Below are 15,536 nucleotides of genomic sequence, written 5' to 3' on the forward strand. Positions count from 1 at the left end.
GGTTTTTGTTTTTTCCTTAGGACACTGGCTATATTGTAACTGAGTTTTCCACTGTGCCTAAGTTGTTGAAAAGCTGAGAGCCAAATTTGTACCCTACTTCTAGCAAATGAGAAGAATATCTCAGAATATGAATTCTGAGTTATGACCTTGTACCTAGCATCTAATTTCTCCTTATTTTTCTTTCTCTCCATGTCTTTAATTACATGTGCTTTAATTTTATTGCATTCTTTTAAGCATCTTCAAATTTTTTCGGAATTAGTGTTATATATTGAATAACCAAGTATGTAAAGAAACAAACAGAAAATAGTGTTTCAAGGAGATAACCTGATAGTCTTAAGAACCAGATGTCAAACATGAACAGACTCATTAGCTCCTAGAGACAGAGGACAGCAGGGCCTATGGCCAACCCAGATTCCCGTGCTATTCTTTTTAAAGTTGGCTTCACTTTCTCAGTGAGAAGTAAATTGGTTCCTGTCCTTTAGGGGCCATTTCAATTACCACCTCTTGAAGGAAGTCCTCTTGGTAACTCCTCAGTTAAAACCAGTTGAATCAAATAGAAATAATGGTATTAAAACTCAAAACAAATTCTTAACTAAGTTCCTCCCCCGCCTCCCTGCCCTTACCCCACTCTCTTGCTTTCCTCAACAGTTTTTTGTTCTCTGAGCATCTGTGCTCTTTTAGGCATGGATGGGATATAAACATCCCTTTTTTTCCGCTCTGTTGAAGGAGGCACATAAGCAAATAGTGCAGAACACTGTGGCAGGTGACTGAGCAGCTCCCTTCCCCTCTGTGGGCTCGGTTTGCTTTTCGTTGAAATAAAGAAGTTGGGCCAAATGACCTGCAAAACCCCTGCTCTGACATTCCAGGAGGCTATGTCGTGGGATAGCCTCACTCATGCTGGGTCGTGGTGATCTTGAGGATGAAGGGTAATCGCAGCTTTGAAGTATAAACTGAAGACCTAAAAGGCATATCTTTTTTTTTTTTTTTTTGCGGTACACGGGCCTCTCACTGCTGTGGCCTCTCCCGTTGCGGAGCACAGGCTCCGGACACGCAGGCTCAGCGGCCATGGCTCAGGGGCCCAGCCGCTCCATGGCGTGTGGGATCTTCCCGGACCGGGGCACGAACCCGTATCCCCTGCATCGGCAGGCGGACTCTCAACCACTGCGCCACCAGGGAAGCCCCTAAAAGGCATATCTTTTAAACTCTAAAATTTGATTTCACAAAAGAAAAGTTGTGACTTAAAACATATAAAAAAAGGAGAATTTATAACCATATAACTTTGTCGGATGGTAAGCCAAAATATCACATCTGTAACAAACTTCCTGTGGTCCTATCTGGGATCAGGTACAGAAGAATACCCAATATAGAAAATATTCATCTGTCACCTTGGAGGAGAAGGTGGGGGGGAGGAGATGGAGAGAGGGGAGGTACAGGTGGGAAGAAAAAAGAGACTCATATGTAAATACCTAACTGTAATGTGAGACACGATGAAATCAATGCTCAGAGGCTTTGGGGCCCATGCGTGTACTGGGTAGGCATCTGTCAGCCGTGCACGCATCCCCTCCAGCCTTGAGCTTCACCATCACTTGAGATGCCACGTCTGTTCTTGCAGGTTCCCACATGGCCTCATATTGCTGGAGCAGAGGGTGGGGAAGAAGCAATCTGTCCTGGCATGGACTCTTCTGGCTCATGACTGGAACAACCTTCCTCTCACTGTTTCCTCCAGAGCTGGGCAGGGTGAAGTCTTCCAGCACAAGCTGGACCCCGTCTGAGTCTCTGGGGTTTTAGGATGGGACGTGTGTCATTTCTCTCCAGCAGGAGTAAGGGTTTCAGCTGTTTATCCAGCCCTCTTCAAAAACCTGATGTAGCCTTCCACATTTAATTTTTTAATACATATTTAGACAGAGTCCACTCTGCCAGGAAAACTAAACTGTCCTTTCTGCCATGGAGGTTAGCATATAATGAGAATGACATTAATCAAATATAAATACAGATAAATATAGAATTTCAAATTGTGAACGCTATGAAGGAAAAATACAAAACATCACGCTTAAGTCATAGCCCCTCCCACTCCCCTGTGAAACCTGGGGATCACCAAGAACGTTTCTCATAACTCAATACTCTCACAGCTACCTGGGCACAGGCATCAGAGGCCAACAGTATGGGTTTGAATCTAGGTTCTTCCATTAGCAGCTGTGACCTTGAGCACGTAACCTAACCTCTTGAACTTCAGCTTCTTCATTTGTAAAAACGGGTAACAATGCTGGCCTCAGAAGGTTGTGAGGATTGGCACAGAGTAAGTGCTCAGCAAATGCAGCTGCTACAGCCTCTGCTGCCATTAATCCTGCTTCCAAAATGTCTCTGCAGTTTCACATGCTCCTCTCCATTGCCACTGGCCCTGCTTTTGTGCAGACTGCCAGAGGTGAACCCAAATGCTCCTTAAGCTGCCCTGGGGATGAAAGCCACTTGGGTGCCTGGCTTTTCCAATAACAGGAAGCTAACAGGAGCAGAGACTCCTCGGTGAAGTACATTGATGCAATCTCGCTTGTGCAGCCCTAGCTTTTGTCTGCTGCCCCACTCTGCTTCCCACTGGATTTAACCCCTAGTCATGAGATTCTAGTTCAGCCTTGAGTGATGTTCACTCTCTCCCCGAGTAAAAGGCTAACGCATTTTTTTATTATCCTGATGGGAGTAGGCGCCCAAGAGGGCAGCTAAGCCTCAGCCATTGGCCAGGTTCCCCTGGAAGGTGGTGGAGTTGGTGGATGCGTAGGGGAGGCGTCCAGGCATCAGCCATTGGCCCGGGTGGGGCTCAAGGAATACGTTGAACCCTGGTCATGTACCTTTCCCCATGTTTTTCTTTGGAGCACTTACCGTAACTGAAATTAATGCATACTGTGTGATTATTTGCTTACTATGTCTTCTCCACTCCACTACTAGCTAACTCTTTGAGAACAGGGGCTGTGTCTTTCTCGTTCTCCTCAGCAATATGCCTGGAACAGAGTAGACGCTTCATGGTTATTTGTTGGATTAATGAGTGAACAAGTGAAGAGGCAGAGAGTGAAGTTCCAGGGCTATCTGCAGAAGCCGTGCTGCACATCACTTGTTCGGCATGTGAGGAGAGGTAGAAAGAGGGCCATGTCAAAGGCAGAAGACAGGGTCAGGGACAGGTAAGGTGATGGCATACAGAATGGTCAGGTAAACAGAAGACCGGCGTCCCGCTTCAGTGGGGTGTGGGCATGAGCTCAGTGCTTGAGACAGCGTTTTTCAGACTTTCATAATCCCTGCTCCCTTTCCTCACAGAGGCGACTGGCTTTCCCCACACCTTCCTCCTGCCACATCTTCTACATGTGACACTGACCAAGGTGATTAGACCCACCTTTATTATCTGAAGTTTGGTTCCGAAAATAATAGGTAACTTTTTGTTTGTTCTCCAAACATGAGGTTATGTGAAAATATAAAAACTGCTTTTTCAAATAACACATAGAATTTGTGGATATTTCTCATCCCTTGTTGACAATGGGGATCATTAAATTATTCTAAGAAAGGATCAAATTTAATTTTAGAGTGATCAGTCCTGCAGCTAGTAAGCAGGCTAGACTGGAGTAAGAACGATCAGAAGTAGTGAGTTTAGGGAGAGGTCAGCACCACATAATGTTTTCTAGGGAGCAGGCTCTGCTTGGGGCAGGGCAGGGAGGGAGCCTGAGATCCCCAGATGCCTAGAAAATGACTATGGCTGGGTGAGGGGTGGGGGGTGGGAACTGAACAGGAAGGGGGTTGCAGGAAAAGAGGGTCTGAGCCATGAAGCCAAATGTGTGCCTATGCCCCTGTGACCTCCCTTTCTAGAGGGTGTGGATCCCCAGGTCCTCCCCATTATGGCTGGCTTCTGGAGTGACAGGAAAATGCACAGGGATTACTGGTCCTCTTATTTAAATTATCTCCAGCCTGTGACATGAAAGACTGATTTTTCCCCTAATAGCTATCCTGCACGAAACAGAAAAAAGCAAAACAGAACACATAATCAGTGACTGTTCTTTTCTACCACATAGAACCTCACACATCAAACCAGTCCCTGAGCTCCTGGAACACCACGTCCCTTTCTCATTCCGAGAAGTAATTGCAATGCAGTTCGTGATGAAAATGAAAAGTCCGTTTTTAACTGTATCTTCATAATTACTCATCCAGATGAAGATGACCAAATTCTCAGTGGTCTAATCCCTAGGTCACCAAGACAGAATCAGAGAGGGTTTTGAGAAAAATTATGGTGTGTGTCTTTTGAGAGAGAAGGGGATAAAACTAAAGACCTTTTCTGACGATCGATTCAGCAGGAACTTCTCTAGTTATCATCTTGGTAACTAGTGATCGGCAAATCTTTGTTATCATCTGTTGGTCAGGCACTGGGCTAGTCCCTGAGAGGAGTGAAGTAATAATGGCACAGCCCTTGCCCTCAGGGAGATGACACAGCCAGTGGAGAGGATGGAGGAGTAAATAAGCCAGGGAGATGCAGTGTGATGCTGCTCTGATAGGGAAGGTCAGAGGGATAAGGGCAAGATCCAGTCCAGCCTTGGCAAGTCAAGAAAGCCTTTACAGAAGAGGTGGCATGAGAGTGGAGAGCTGAATAACAAGTAGGAATTAGCCAGGTAAATCTGGTTGGGTTGTTGTTCTAAGAGGGAACAACACGTGCAAAGACCTTGAGGTGAGAGCACAGCAAAATTTGGGGAACTGGAAGTGGCTCATCATGGTTGGAGCTCAGCGTCGGAAGGAACAGGAGAAAAGAGGCAGGAGCTGGGTCACAGAAGTCTTCCAACAGCAGTTAAATGGTTAAACTTTATTCTGTAGGAGCCCTGGTGAGTTTTAAGATGTGATTCTAGAAAGTTCACTCCAGCTGCAGCAGCAATTTGCAAGACACGAAGCAGGGAGACCAGTTAAGGTGCTGTTGTAAAAGGCTAGGTACCAGATGGTGAGAAGCCCAAAGTCTCAGCCTGAGGTGGGGCACAGCTGGAGAGGCACTCAGAAATCCTAGCTTCCGACCAGTGTGCTTCCCATTCTACCTATTGACACCTCCCACCCACCCACCCCCCAACCCCCTCACCTGTGAATGATTCTTCTTCTTTCTCTCAGCTTCTCTTTCCTGTTAGGCTCCTGGAGGTTGGTCTACACTCTTTTTATGAATGGGATACCTAATTGCCAACTAGCTTAAGTAACATGCCTAGGATAACAACAGCTCAAGGATGGTAGAGTCAGGATTCATATGTTTGTCTGTCTGATTTTGATTTTGGAGCTCTTTCCACAAAATACTTTGTGTAACTGCAGGGAGAAGGACTTCAGACATGAAGAAAAGAGTATCTTGCAGGTTGGATATTGCCTGGAAGAGTCTCCCCAGATTCAGAGGACTTTGTTTACATCTCTAGGCCGCAGTAGCTGGGCTTTTCAAACTGCCTTCTGTGACAAAATAACCAAGTAGTTCTCTCTTGATGTCTTACTAACACCACCTTCCCTGAAAAAGGACTAGAAACAAAATCATAGCAACAAGAGTTGTCACAATAAATGTATGTGACTTACATTCTTATACTTTAAAGACTCAGCCTGAGACCAAAAAAAACAAAATAACATAATGCTGTACAAGATTAAAGCATGCTTCATTTGTTATATATAAATATGACCTTGTTAAATAAACACAAGCAAGAAAGATGACAAAAAAAAAAAACAACACCAAAACAATGCTAACTGTGCTTCTCTTTCAGTGGTGGGATTTCATTTATTTTTACTTTCTGTATTTTCTGGAAATTTGGAAAATGACAAAAATAAGCATGTGTTACTTTCATTACAAAAATTTTAAAGATAGATTCTTTAATGTTGGACAACAATAGTTTTCATTGAGAATAATTGAAATCACAAAAGATCCAAAATTCCTAGATGAGGTTTCTAACTGACCCACCTTTCAGTACTTTTACCCTTGGGGCTGTCAACTGTGACCAGAGGTGAAGTGGCATTGTATTAATAAAATAGCTTCCACTGATGAACAGAGGAATATGGATGACTCTTGGAACAAGGATGCTGATAGACAGTTCCTTAAGCATCCACTACAGATGCTTCTGCCATCCTTGGTTGGCATCAAATTCAGAGATTACTCCTATTGACCTTGGAACCTCCAGCCCCCATGATCTTTATGGAGTCATGACTCTGCATCAACCACACATTGGTTAAACACAGAAATGGGTTTCCTCTGAATGTTTATGAGGCACCACTCTTACCAGGGAAAGCTGGATGCAGAGTCATACACAGCCAGGAGTCCACACATTACCTCCTAACTGACCCAACCCTGGCATACCCACACTCCGCCAGGAATCCATGGAATGCCATACAGGCACACTTGGACACATTGCCCTCTGTGTAGATTTAGAATTCCTTTATCTGAGGAGAAATGTTCCGCCCACTCCTCAACACACACACACACACACACACACACACACACACACACACACACACACACACACACACAGGTACCACTACCACACGTGTGAAGGGCCTGCCTTCCTGAGACTGTAGCTTATGGTTAGCTAATGGTTCAGCTGCTCAGCCCTCAGCCAGCAGGCCCTGTCAGCCTACCAAACCTGCTGCCTAGCTAGCTACCTTCATTTCCTCCAACTAACATTGCATATTCTACCATCCAGGCAGTTAGGTAATACATCATCTCCATGTAAAAGGCCCTTATGTCTCTCAGTTGGTAACTAATTTAAATAATCTGGTAATTCTTTATGTCCACCATGCTCCCGTCTTATATAACTAGTTTTCTATTATTGGTCAAATTCCACAAATCATGTGCCGTATTGTAATAAATGCCAAACAGTTTCTGCTGGTGATCCTAAGTGATTATACCAGGCACACCGTTTAGGAATGAAAATTTTCTCTTTCGTTTATTCCTTTTATTTCTTAAGGACTTTGAGTGAATTATTTGGATATTTTAGTATCTTAGGTTCAAACTGTTGTGATTCTTTTTTTTTTTTTAAACATCTTTATTGGAGTATAATTGCTTTACAATGCTGTGTTAGTTTCTGCTGTATAATAAATTGCATCAACTATACGTATACATATATTCCCATATCCCCTCCCTCTTGCATTTCCCTCCCACCCTCACTACTGCACAGTGATTCTTGAATGTACACTTTTGTTTTTATTTGCGTATAGGACATGCAGATTTTGTAATCCTATCTTAAGAGCTACAGGTTAAAACACTAGTCTACACTTATCTGCTTGGGCCACTAGGTGGTGTACACATATGTCTGTGAACTGTAGGTTAAAGGGATTTGTCACCAAGTTAGATTTAATTCATCACCACAGAAGTGGTACAGACAGTAGGAGCTGTAGGAGTCCAGGAGAGAGCTCTGGTACCAATAATTCTATGAAAAGGGGCAAGGCAGGTTTTATAAAACAGAATCAGTTCATACAACTGGTGGGGACATTGCTGAGGGGATTCCTATACTGGTGGCAGGTCAGACTCGATGACCTTTGAGCTCTGGTACCAATAATTCTATGCAAAGGGGCAAGGCAGGTTTTATAAAGCAAGGGTCACATGGTCTATAATAATAACAAAACATCAGTACAAAGTGTCTGGTGATCCTATGGGTGGGAGTAAAGGAAGGAAGGTCTCCAGAGGAGGTGGATAGAAAATATTGCTGCTGAGATGGCAGGAGCAAAATCATAAAGGCAGGAATCCCCAAAGCCGTGACAGGGGGGAAGTCCTGTAGAGGAAGGGGCATGCTTACTTTCCATGCTGATGAATTCCTACCTAACAGGGTTGTTGCAGAGGGAATAATGGAATAGTTGAATCATTTGAGCTAGATGGCATCAAGCATTCCTTTCAGCCTTTGTGCTGGGCAATGGCAATAGAGAGAGGAAATGGCATAGTCTTATCCTCAAGTAAAGACCACATGAGAGAAACAGAAGGAAACAGATAATTAAGACAGAGCATGATACAAAAGTTAGGTTTTACAAGATGCATTGGAAGAACAAAGTGTGAAATATTCTGTTCTGAGGAAAGGAGAGAAGGGGGTTAGGTCTGGGAGCTGAGGTGCAGAGCAGACCTCATGGACGTCTTGAGATGTGAGGAGGGAGCTCCGTGAAGATCTCAGGAGATTAGTTAGAGAGAACAGCCTGAGCAAAGGCATGGGGATTTGAAAGGATAATGTGCATTCCAGGAATGGTTCAGCTGAGTTTAGCGATGTTTACTGAGGGCTATTGTGTGCCATGGACTGAATAATAGATGTTCCAGGCCCTTAAGATGCCCCTCAGCTAGTGAGGAAGACACACAAGCACTGAAAATTGCTGTGTGAGAGGTTAGCTTAAAATTTGTTCTCTTTTAAATTCTCAGCTCTGTCATTTAGCCCCCAGGGTCCTGGCTACAGGCGTGCTCAGAGAACTCTACACTGGAAGGGGAGCCCACAAGCACAGTGTCTGGCTATATTTGACTCAGAGTCACTGACAGTATTTCAGTCTCACTCACTCATTTTAGAGGTATGAAGTTCAAGGCCGGAGACATAACAGTAGGTTATCCAAAACCACAGAGAGGAGCTAGGACACAAGGCCAGGTCTGTTCGTGTTCCTGTCAGGTTTTCTTCCCTTTTTTCTCTACTGGACCCCGGACACAGAATCACCATTTAGAGATAGATCTTAATGAGGAAATAGACACTTTTCAGATAAATGGACCTCCTTCACCAACGGCGATTGCCACAAAACCAAGCTTATGGAAAAATAGGACAGATTGTCTTCCTTCCTCATGTATGAGGGAAGGGCCTAGCCTCACAGGCTGGCCTTGGCAAAGGCAGCGTGAGCCAGTTGTCCCACTAGCCTGGTTCTGTGATTGGGAGAGCAGGCAGTCTGGCTCCAGCAGTCCTTCTAGCTTGCATATGTGGGTGTGTGTTTCATTTCAGCACGAGGATGTGTGCTCACAGTGGAGGTCAGTGACATCTTGGAGTTGCACTGTTGCTTGAAAATGTCAACTGGAATGAATTATGAGCTGGCAGTAAAACAGGGATGCGTGATTAAGACGGCTATGAAAGGCTACAGACCTGCTTTTAGGGCCCTGAAAAATCATTAGAGAGAGGGATAGAGAGAGAGAGAGATAGAGATAGATAGAGATAGAGAGATCTTAAAGAGGTTTTGACTGGGACAGATCAAATTTAAATGGAAGAGGAGGGGACCACAAGGGCCAGGAGATTTGAGACCAGGTCTTATAAGGAAAAGGTGAAGGAACTGGGAATATTTAACCAGGAGGGAAGATGACACAGATCTTCTTCAGACCTCCAAGCTTGTCATGGGCTGAAGCAGCTAGAAACAGGGATGATTTCATAAGGAAGCAGCTTTTAACCCTGCTCAAAGTAGAGCTATTTAGGGACACGGGTTCGATGGCTTGTCAGGGAACTAAAATCCCACATGCCGTGTGGCATGGCCAAAAAAAACAGAAAAAAAATTTTTAACTGACAAAAAGTGAGTTCCCTGTCAGGCAAAAGGATAAAACAGAATCAGTTCATACAACTGGTGGGGACATTGCTGAGGGGATTCCTATACTGGTGGCAGGTCAGACTCAATGACCTTTGAGCTCTGGTACCAATAATTCTATGAAAAGGGGCAAGGCAGGTTTTATAAAGCAAGGGTCACGTGGTCTATAATAATAACAAAACATCAATACAAAAATAGCTCTTTTTATTAAGCACCTATTAAGTACCAGGCATCATGCTAAGTGATTTATTGTGCATGATCGTATATTGGACTTTCAAGCCAAGATTAGAACTGACTGAATTCTAATCCTGGCTCTCTCATTCAATGAAGATGTGGTCTTAGGCAGGTAATTTCTCCTGTCTGAACCCCATGTCCCTCTGTTGTACATTACCAACCCTGTAGGATTGCCAAGAGTGTAAGAAGAAATGACACATCAAAGTACCTGGTACTGTGCCTGGCCTATATTCAGTACTCAAAAAATGTTGCTGCCTTCTCCTTTCTGCTTAAGCAGAATTTCAGGAAGCCATTCTAGGGGAGAGGCAAGATAAAGAGGGAAATGTAGGTGAGGTGAAATATGGCAAAGGACCCGCTGGATGAAGTACCAGATAATCAGAAGCTCCTGCAATGTGTATCCTTGAAGCAGTGGTTCTCAAAGTGAAGTTTGTTAGGACCCCTTTTTAAGAAAAAAAAACTACATATTAATGGAAATGGCTATTAATAGAAAATCAAGTGTAGGAAAGAGACAGAGGTTGACTGAGGCTTAAGGAATCCTGACTTGTCTTTAAGAGAGTTGCTTACCACTGCCCCATCCTCAGCCTACAATACCCTCTTCTCCACCCTCAGGTTCCCATGACATCCTTTTCAGGACTAGGCTTCTCCATAAGTACGGTGTGATAGGGGGCGAGCCAACTGAGATATTGACCACCTCAGCCCTTGGGGCCAAGGCTAGTTGCCTCCAAACTTCATCTATATGGGCTAGTGTACCTGACAAATATTATTTTCTTTGAATGTTGTATGGTACAGAGAGATGAGGATTCAGTTAGAAAAGTAATGGTTTGTTCATCAGTAATTGAAATTGTCATAGCATTGTTGAGCAGATTTAATAAATAAACCAGCCCCCAGGAGTATCTTGGTTAGAAAGGAGTATCAGGAGGGTGACAGTGACTTAAGGACCCAAGGCAAAGAGGGATGCCAGGATATCAGACCCTTAACCAGTACAGCCAGTGTGACCAGAGAGAAATCTGAGGCTGCCTGGTACAGAGGAGTGAGCCATGGCTGGGAGTCTGGAAAGGGACTTTCTTTGTGGCTATAGGTAAGCCACATTCCTCTCAGGACTTCATTTTCCCGAAGTATAAGATAGGTCTGACTGGAAGGTCTCTAAGGCCCTTTCGGCTCTGGCCAGAAAGGCTATGCATTCCCCCTTGTCTCTAGGGTGCAAGGCCTCCCTGCAGGACTGTGAGACCACGTCCTCCACAATACAGCCTGCTCTGCGTGTCTGAACATCCCCTTTGCACGTTCACCCTGACCTGCTAAGCAACGAGTTTGCCTCTGGCTTGAATCAGCGCTCTCACAATGTGTTTTCTTTTGCAGCAACAGCGGCACCTAGACCTCCTGACGATAACCAGCCCTGGTGAGTAGGTGTGGCCATTCTGCTTGGGCTTTTCCCTTATTTCCCAGAGTGATGCCTGGTTGTCTATCCAAATGCAATTCCTGCCCTCCTCCTTTGGCTTCCTGAATGAACAGCAGAGTTCTTGTGTCATGAATGATCCTTCTCCCCCATCCTCTACCCCACAGGCGGTTTCTTTTCTCTTCCCCAGCTCTGTGCTGCCTTGTCTTGACTCTGCAGATGGCAGGGTTGGTACTACGATGTTGCTGCATATTCCAGGGCCAGGTTCTCCCCAGATCACTCAGTGGGTGCAAGTGTCAAGGAAGTGCCCTGGTCTCCTGAGAAATAAACTTTAAGATCATGGGGAATGGGGAAACTGCCTGGTAGATGGCATGGAATGAAGGGAGGACAGTTAATAAGGAAAGGCCAGTCTGGGGAAGTGACCAGGTCTGGTCTCCTGTGACTCTTGTCACTCACCTTTAGGAAGGACAAGTCCCACAACAAAGCTATGGCCCTGGGATTTAAAGCTCCTTTCCTTCCCCTCGGTCTGGCATATAGCCCAGAGAAAAGTTGAGCAGTTTAGTTTTACCAGAAGGTATTTTATTTCAGTTTGGGAACTTGAGGCAAAACTGGCCAACAAGAGATGCTGTTCTGTCTTGGAATCCAAGGAGATGATGGTGCCAGCAGTGAGCATTCAAGAGTGGGTGTGGTGGTCCATCTTCATTCATTGGTGATGTTCTAAATATTTAATGGCCCCGGTGGCCCTCTACTGTGCTGGGCATTAACACTTTGTTTACCGGACTGTGGGGAGATGGCATCCTGAGGAAGGGACTGGTGTGGGGGGGTGGTCACATGGCAGGGTTGGGGAGCTCTAGGAGTGGCTAATTACCAATAAATATGGAGGTATTTCAGTATTTTAGTAACCAATATAGCTGTGCCATGTCATCCTGCCTACCACCCAGCCTGTTGCTGTGTCCAGGGCCAATTGGCTCACAAGGAGATTGAGAAATTGTCCTCTGCGGGCACTATCTTAGCCCAAAGGCTGGTTATCTGTCTATGTAACTGAGATATAAGACAATGACTGCAAATGGAATTTGGACCCACCCAGTTCAGGTGGCCTTACTACCTTTCCACCTGATAGATCTCTTTGAACTTGGGACTTCAGAAGAACAAAGATGAACTGGTTTGAAAATGTTCAATCTAACCCATAGAATGAACTGTGTTTTACAAGTATATAATTAACATATATAGAAATTCCAAATCATGGGCTAATAATATTAGAATGGCTCGGTTGTGTGACCTACCAATCCCTTCCCACTAAGGTGTTGGTAAGTGATTATCTTTGGCCCGTCCGGTTAGTTGCTCTCCTTCATGATTGTTTTCTGTTCTGCTCCACAAATGCTGACCCAGATTGCCTGCTTTCACATCCCAGTCTCATCTGGTCACCCCCTGATATGATGCCGACATGTGAATTGGAGAGGTTTCTTGATCTGTCTTCAGTTGCTTTAGAAGGAGACTTTTAGACTCTGTTAACTGCATTTCTTTTGCACCAGCTCTTTCCGTTCCTAATTGCTACTGCACAAATTCAAGCAGAATAGTTGTGACTCTCAGTGCACTCTTTTTGGGCAAACTGTTAAGCACTGCCAGAGTTTGGAATGGTTTATAATTTTCCCTACTCTTAGATGAGAAAAGACTATTTTCTGGGTCAAAGCTTCTCAAAAGTCATGTTGCGTCACACGAGTATACAGTACTGCAAGGAGGCTACATTTGTGTGATATTGTAAGATATACACTTGTGATATATTGATCCACTCATCTCTCAGGGGTACAGGTAGGTCCCAGGATAACTGAGCTGCCAAGGTGGTAGCCTCTACTCCAGTGTACCAAGTGTTATCCATATGTGTCATGACTTGGAAAGGTTAGGAAAGACCATTAGGCTGTGTATTACCTGAACAACTCTAGTCCATGTCAGAATCACTTCCCTCTACTGTCACTAACTGTCTCTCACTTTCAAAGTCATCTCCATTCCCCACCTCACCAGAAGCTGCTACAGCTAGCAAGGGGCATGCTACCTCTCTGGGGATGCCAGTGGGAGGTACCAGCTTGTTTGCACTCGTCACCAGACCATCCTCAACACAGAACTGCAGTCTGATTCTGCCACTCCTCATCAGCTAGGAGCCTTCAGAAATGCTGGCTGGGAATTTGGAAGCCTTAAAAACCTGTGTTATCTTCTTTAAACTCTTATTTTGTTCATCGTGAATAATTTTGAATTCACAGAAAAGAGTAGAGATAAAATGAGGAGTCATTTATTGCCCCCCTCACCACCAAACAGCTTGGCTTTATCATATCAACATAGTGCCATATGTGCTACAGAGGCCCCTATTAAAAAAATTATAGATCTAGTTGAGACTTTTCTGTACTCCTAGCTGATTGCATCTCTCTCCCTTCACTCTATAGGTAATCACTGTAATAAATTCAATGATTTTCTATATCTATATATCCAAAAATGTGACTGGTATAACTGGTATTGTTTTACAAATTCCTATAAGTGATGTCACACTATAAATGTCATACTGAACTTTTCCCTTACTTATTATACTGTAGAGATTAATTCCTGTGAATACATGTAGCTCTGGTTCAATCATTTTAACTGCTATGATTACATAGCAATTATGATTACACCACAATTTCTTTTTCCATTTTATTGATCATAATTTAGGTTATTTCCAGTTTTTTTGCAATTTTAAATAATACTACTTGGAGCATTTTGTGCATAAGTATGAGAATTTATCTAGAACATATAACTAGGAGAGGAATTACTGATTGCATGCATCTTCAAATTTACTGTATAATGGCCAGTTGTGTTCTAAAGTAGTTGAACAAATTTATACTTCAAAGTATAAGAACAGCAAAGTATAATAGTTTCCATTTCTCTGAATCCTCCACACTTGGAATCATCAGACATAAATTTTTACCAGTCATCATGATAAATGTAAAATGTTATCCCATTGTTTTTATAATATGTGTTTCCCTGATTACTGGTGGGGTTTAATATCTTTTCGTATGTTTATTGGCCACTTTGCTTTCTTCTGTGAACTGACTTTTCATATCATTTTTCAATTTTCTCTTGGGTTGTTTCTTTTTATTGACTTTTAATTCTTTGTTATTCTGCATGTTGATACTTTGTCACTTAACATGCATTGCAAATATCTTACCCCAGATGGTGGCTTGTGTTTTTTGATTTATGATGTATTTTGATTTATGGAAGGGTTTTTTTTATTTTAATGTAGTTGAATGTATGAATATTGCTTTATGAACTTTGCTTTTATGACTTATTTAAGAAATCCTTCCCTACCTGAATATCATATTCTCCTGTATTCTAAAAATTGTCAAGTTTTACACCACACTTGGGTATTTATCTCATTTAGGACTGATCATTGTGTATGATATGAGCTGGGGATTTAATTTGTTGTTTACATATGGATAACCCATTATCTCAGTGTCATTCAACAACTAGTTCATTCTTTCTTCCACTTATTAGCAACTACACATGATGATGATGATGATGAAGAGCCAACTGACTTTTCCTACACAGCTTATAAATTTTTGTGTTCTCCTGTTTATTGCATCTCAAGATTTTCCTGTTACCTTATTAAAGTAGACCCCTTAATAACTGTTTTAGTGAGAGTCCATGAGAAACTATCTTAATCTATATATGTTCTTATTTTGACTTATCTTTGGGATGATAGTTTGGCAAGGTATAAATTTTAGCTTGAGGAGGACTTCCCTTCATTCTTTGAACTTTTTTTTTTCATTTTTTTCTGACATCCACAGTTGCTAATAAGAAGTCTGCCATTATTTGTTTATGGTAATTTATCTTTTCTTGGGTAGGTTTAAAGACTTTCCTTTTGATCTTCATGCTCTGCTTTTTCACTTTAATGTGTCTGGATGTGAATTTATTTCTGTTTACCCTGCTTGGTACTCTGAGTAGTCTTTCTACCTGAGAGTCTATGTCTTTCTTTATTTTTTTTGTTTTTTTTTGTTTTGCGGTACACGGGCCTCTCACTGTTGTGGCCTCTCCCGTTGCGGAACACAGGCTCCGGACGCGCAGGCTCAGCGGCCATGGCTCACGGGCCCAGCCGCTCCACGGCACGTGGGATCTTCCCGGACCGGGGCACGAACCCGTGTCCCCTGTATCAGCAGGCGGACTCTCAACCACTGCGCCACCAGGGAAGCCCCTGTGTCTTTCTTTAATTCTGAGAAATTATTGGCAAATTATCCCTTCAAAGATTGCCTTTTCTTCATTCCTTTGATTCTCTTCTTCAATAATTTCTATTAGATGAATGTTGGAGTCTCTCAAGTGGCCCTCCATGATTTTTTACTAATTTTTCATAATTTTTAGCATTTTATTTTACTGCACTGATTCTGAGTTCCCC

The 15,536-nt window shown here is 43.3% G+C and overlaps 1 protein-coding gene across 1 annotated transcript in view; it reads left to right on the top strand.

The window, feature by feature from the left end:
• AGBL4 (AGBL carboxypeptidase 4) overlaps positions 1-15,536 on the top strand; it is a 1,394,453-nt gene that overhangs the window by 1,039,498 nt on the left and 339,419 nt on the right. Inside the window, exon 6 of the mRNA XM_049700153.1 lies at positions 11,086-11,125. Within this exon, the coding sequence (XP_049556110.1) occupies positions 11,086-11,125 (40 nt within the window). The remainder of the gene's footprint in view (positions 1-11,085; positions 11,126-15,536) is intronic.

This window comes from Orcinus orca, chromosome 1 (assembly GCF_937001465.1).
Source record: "Orcinus orca chromosome 1, mOrcOrc1.1, whole genome shotgun sequence".
Taxonomy (NCBI): Eukaryota; Metazoa; Chordata; class Mammalia; order Artiodactyla; family Delphinidae; genus Orcinus; species Orcinus orca.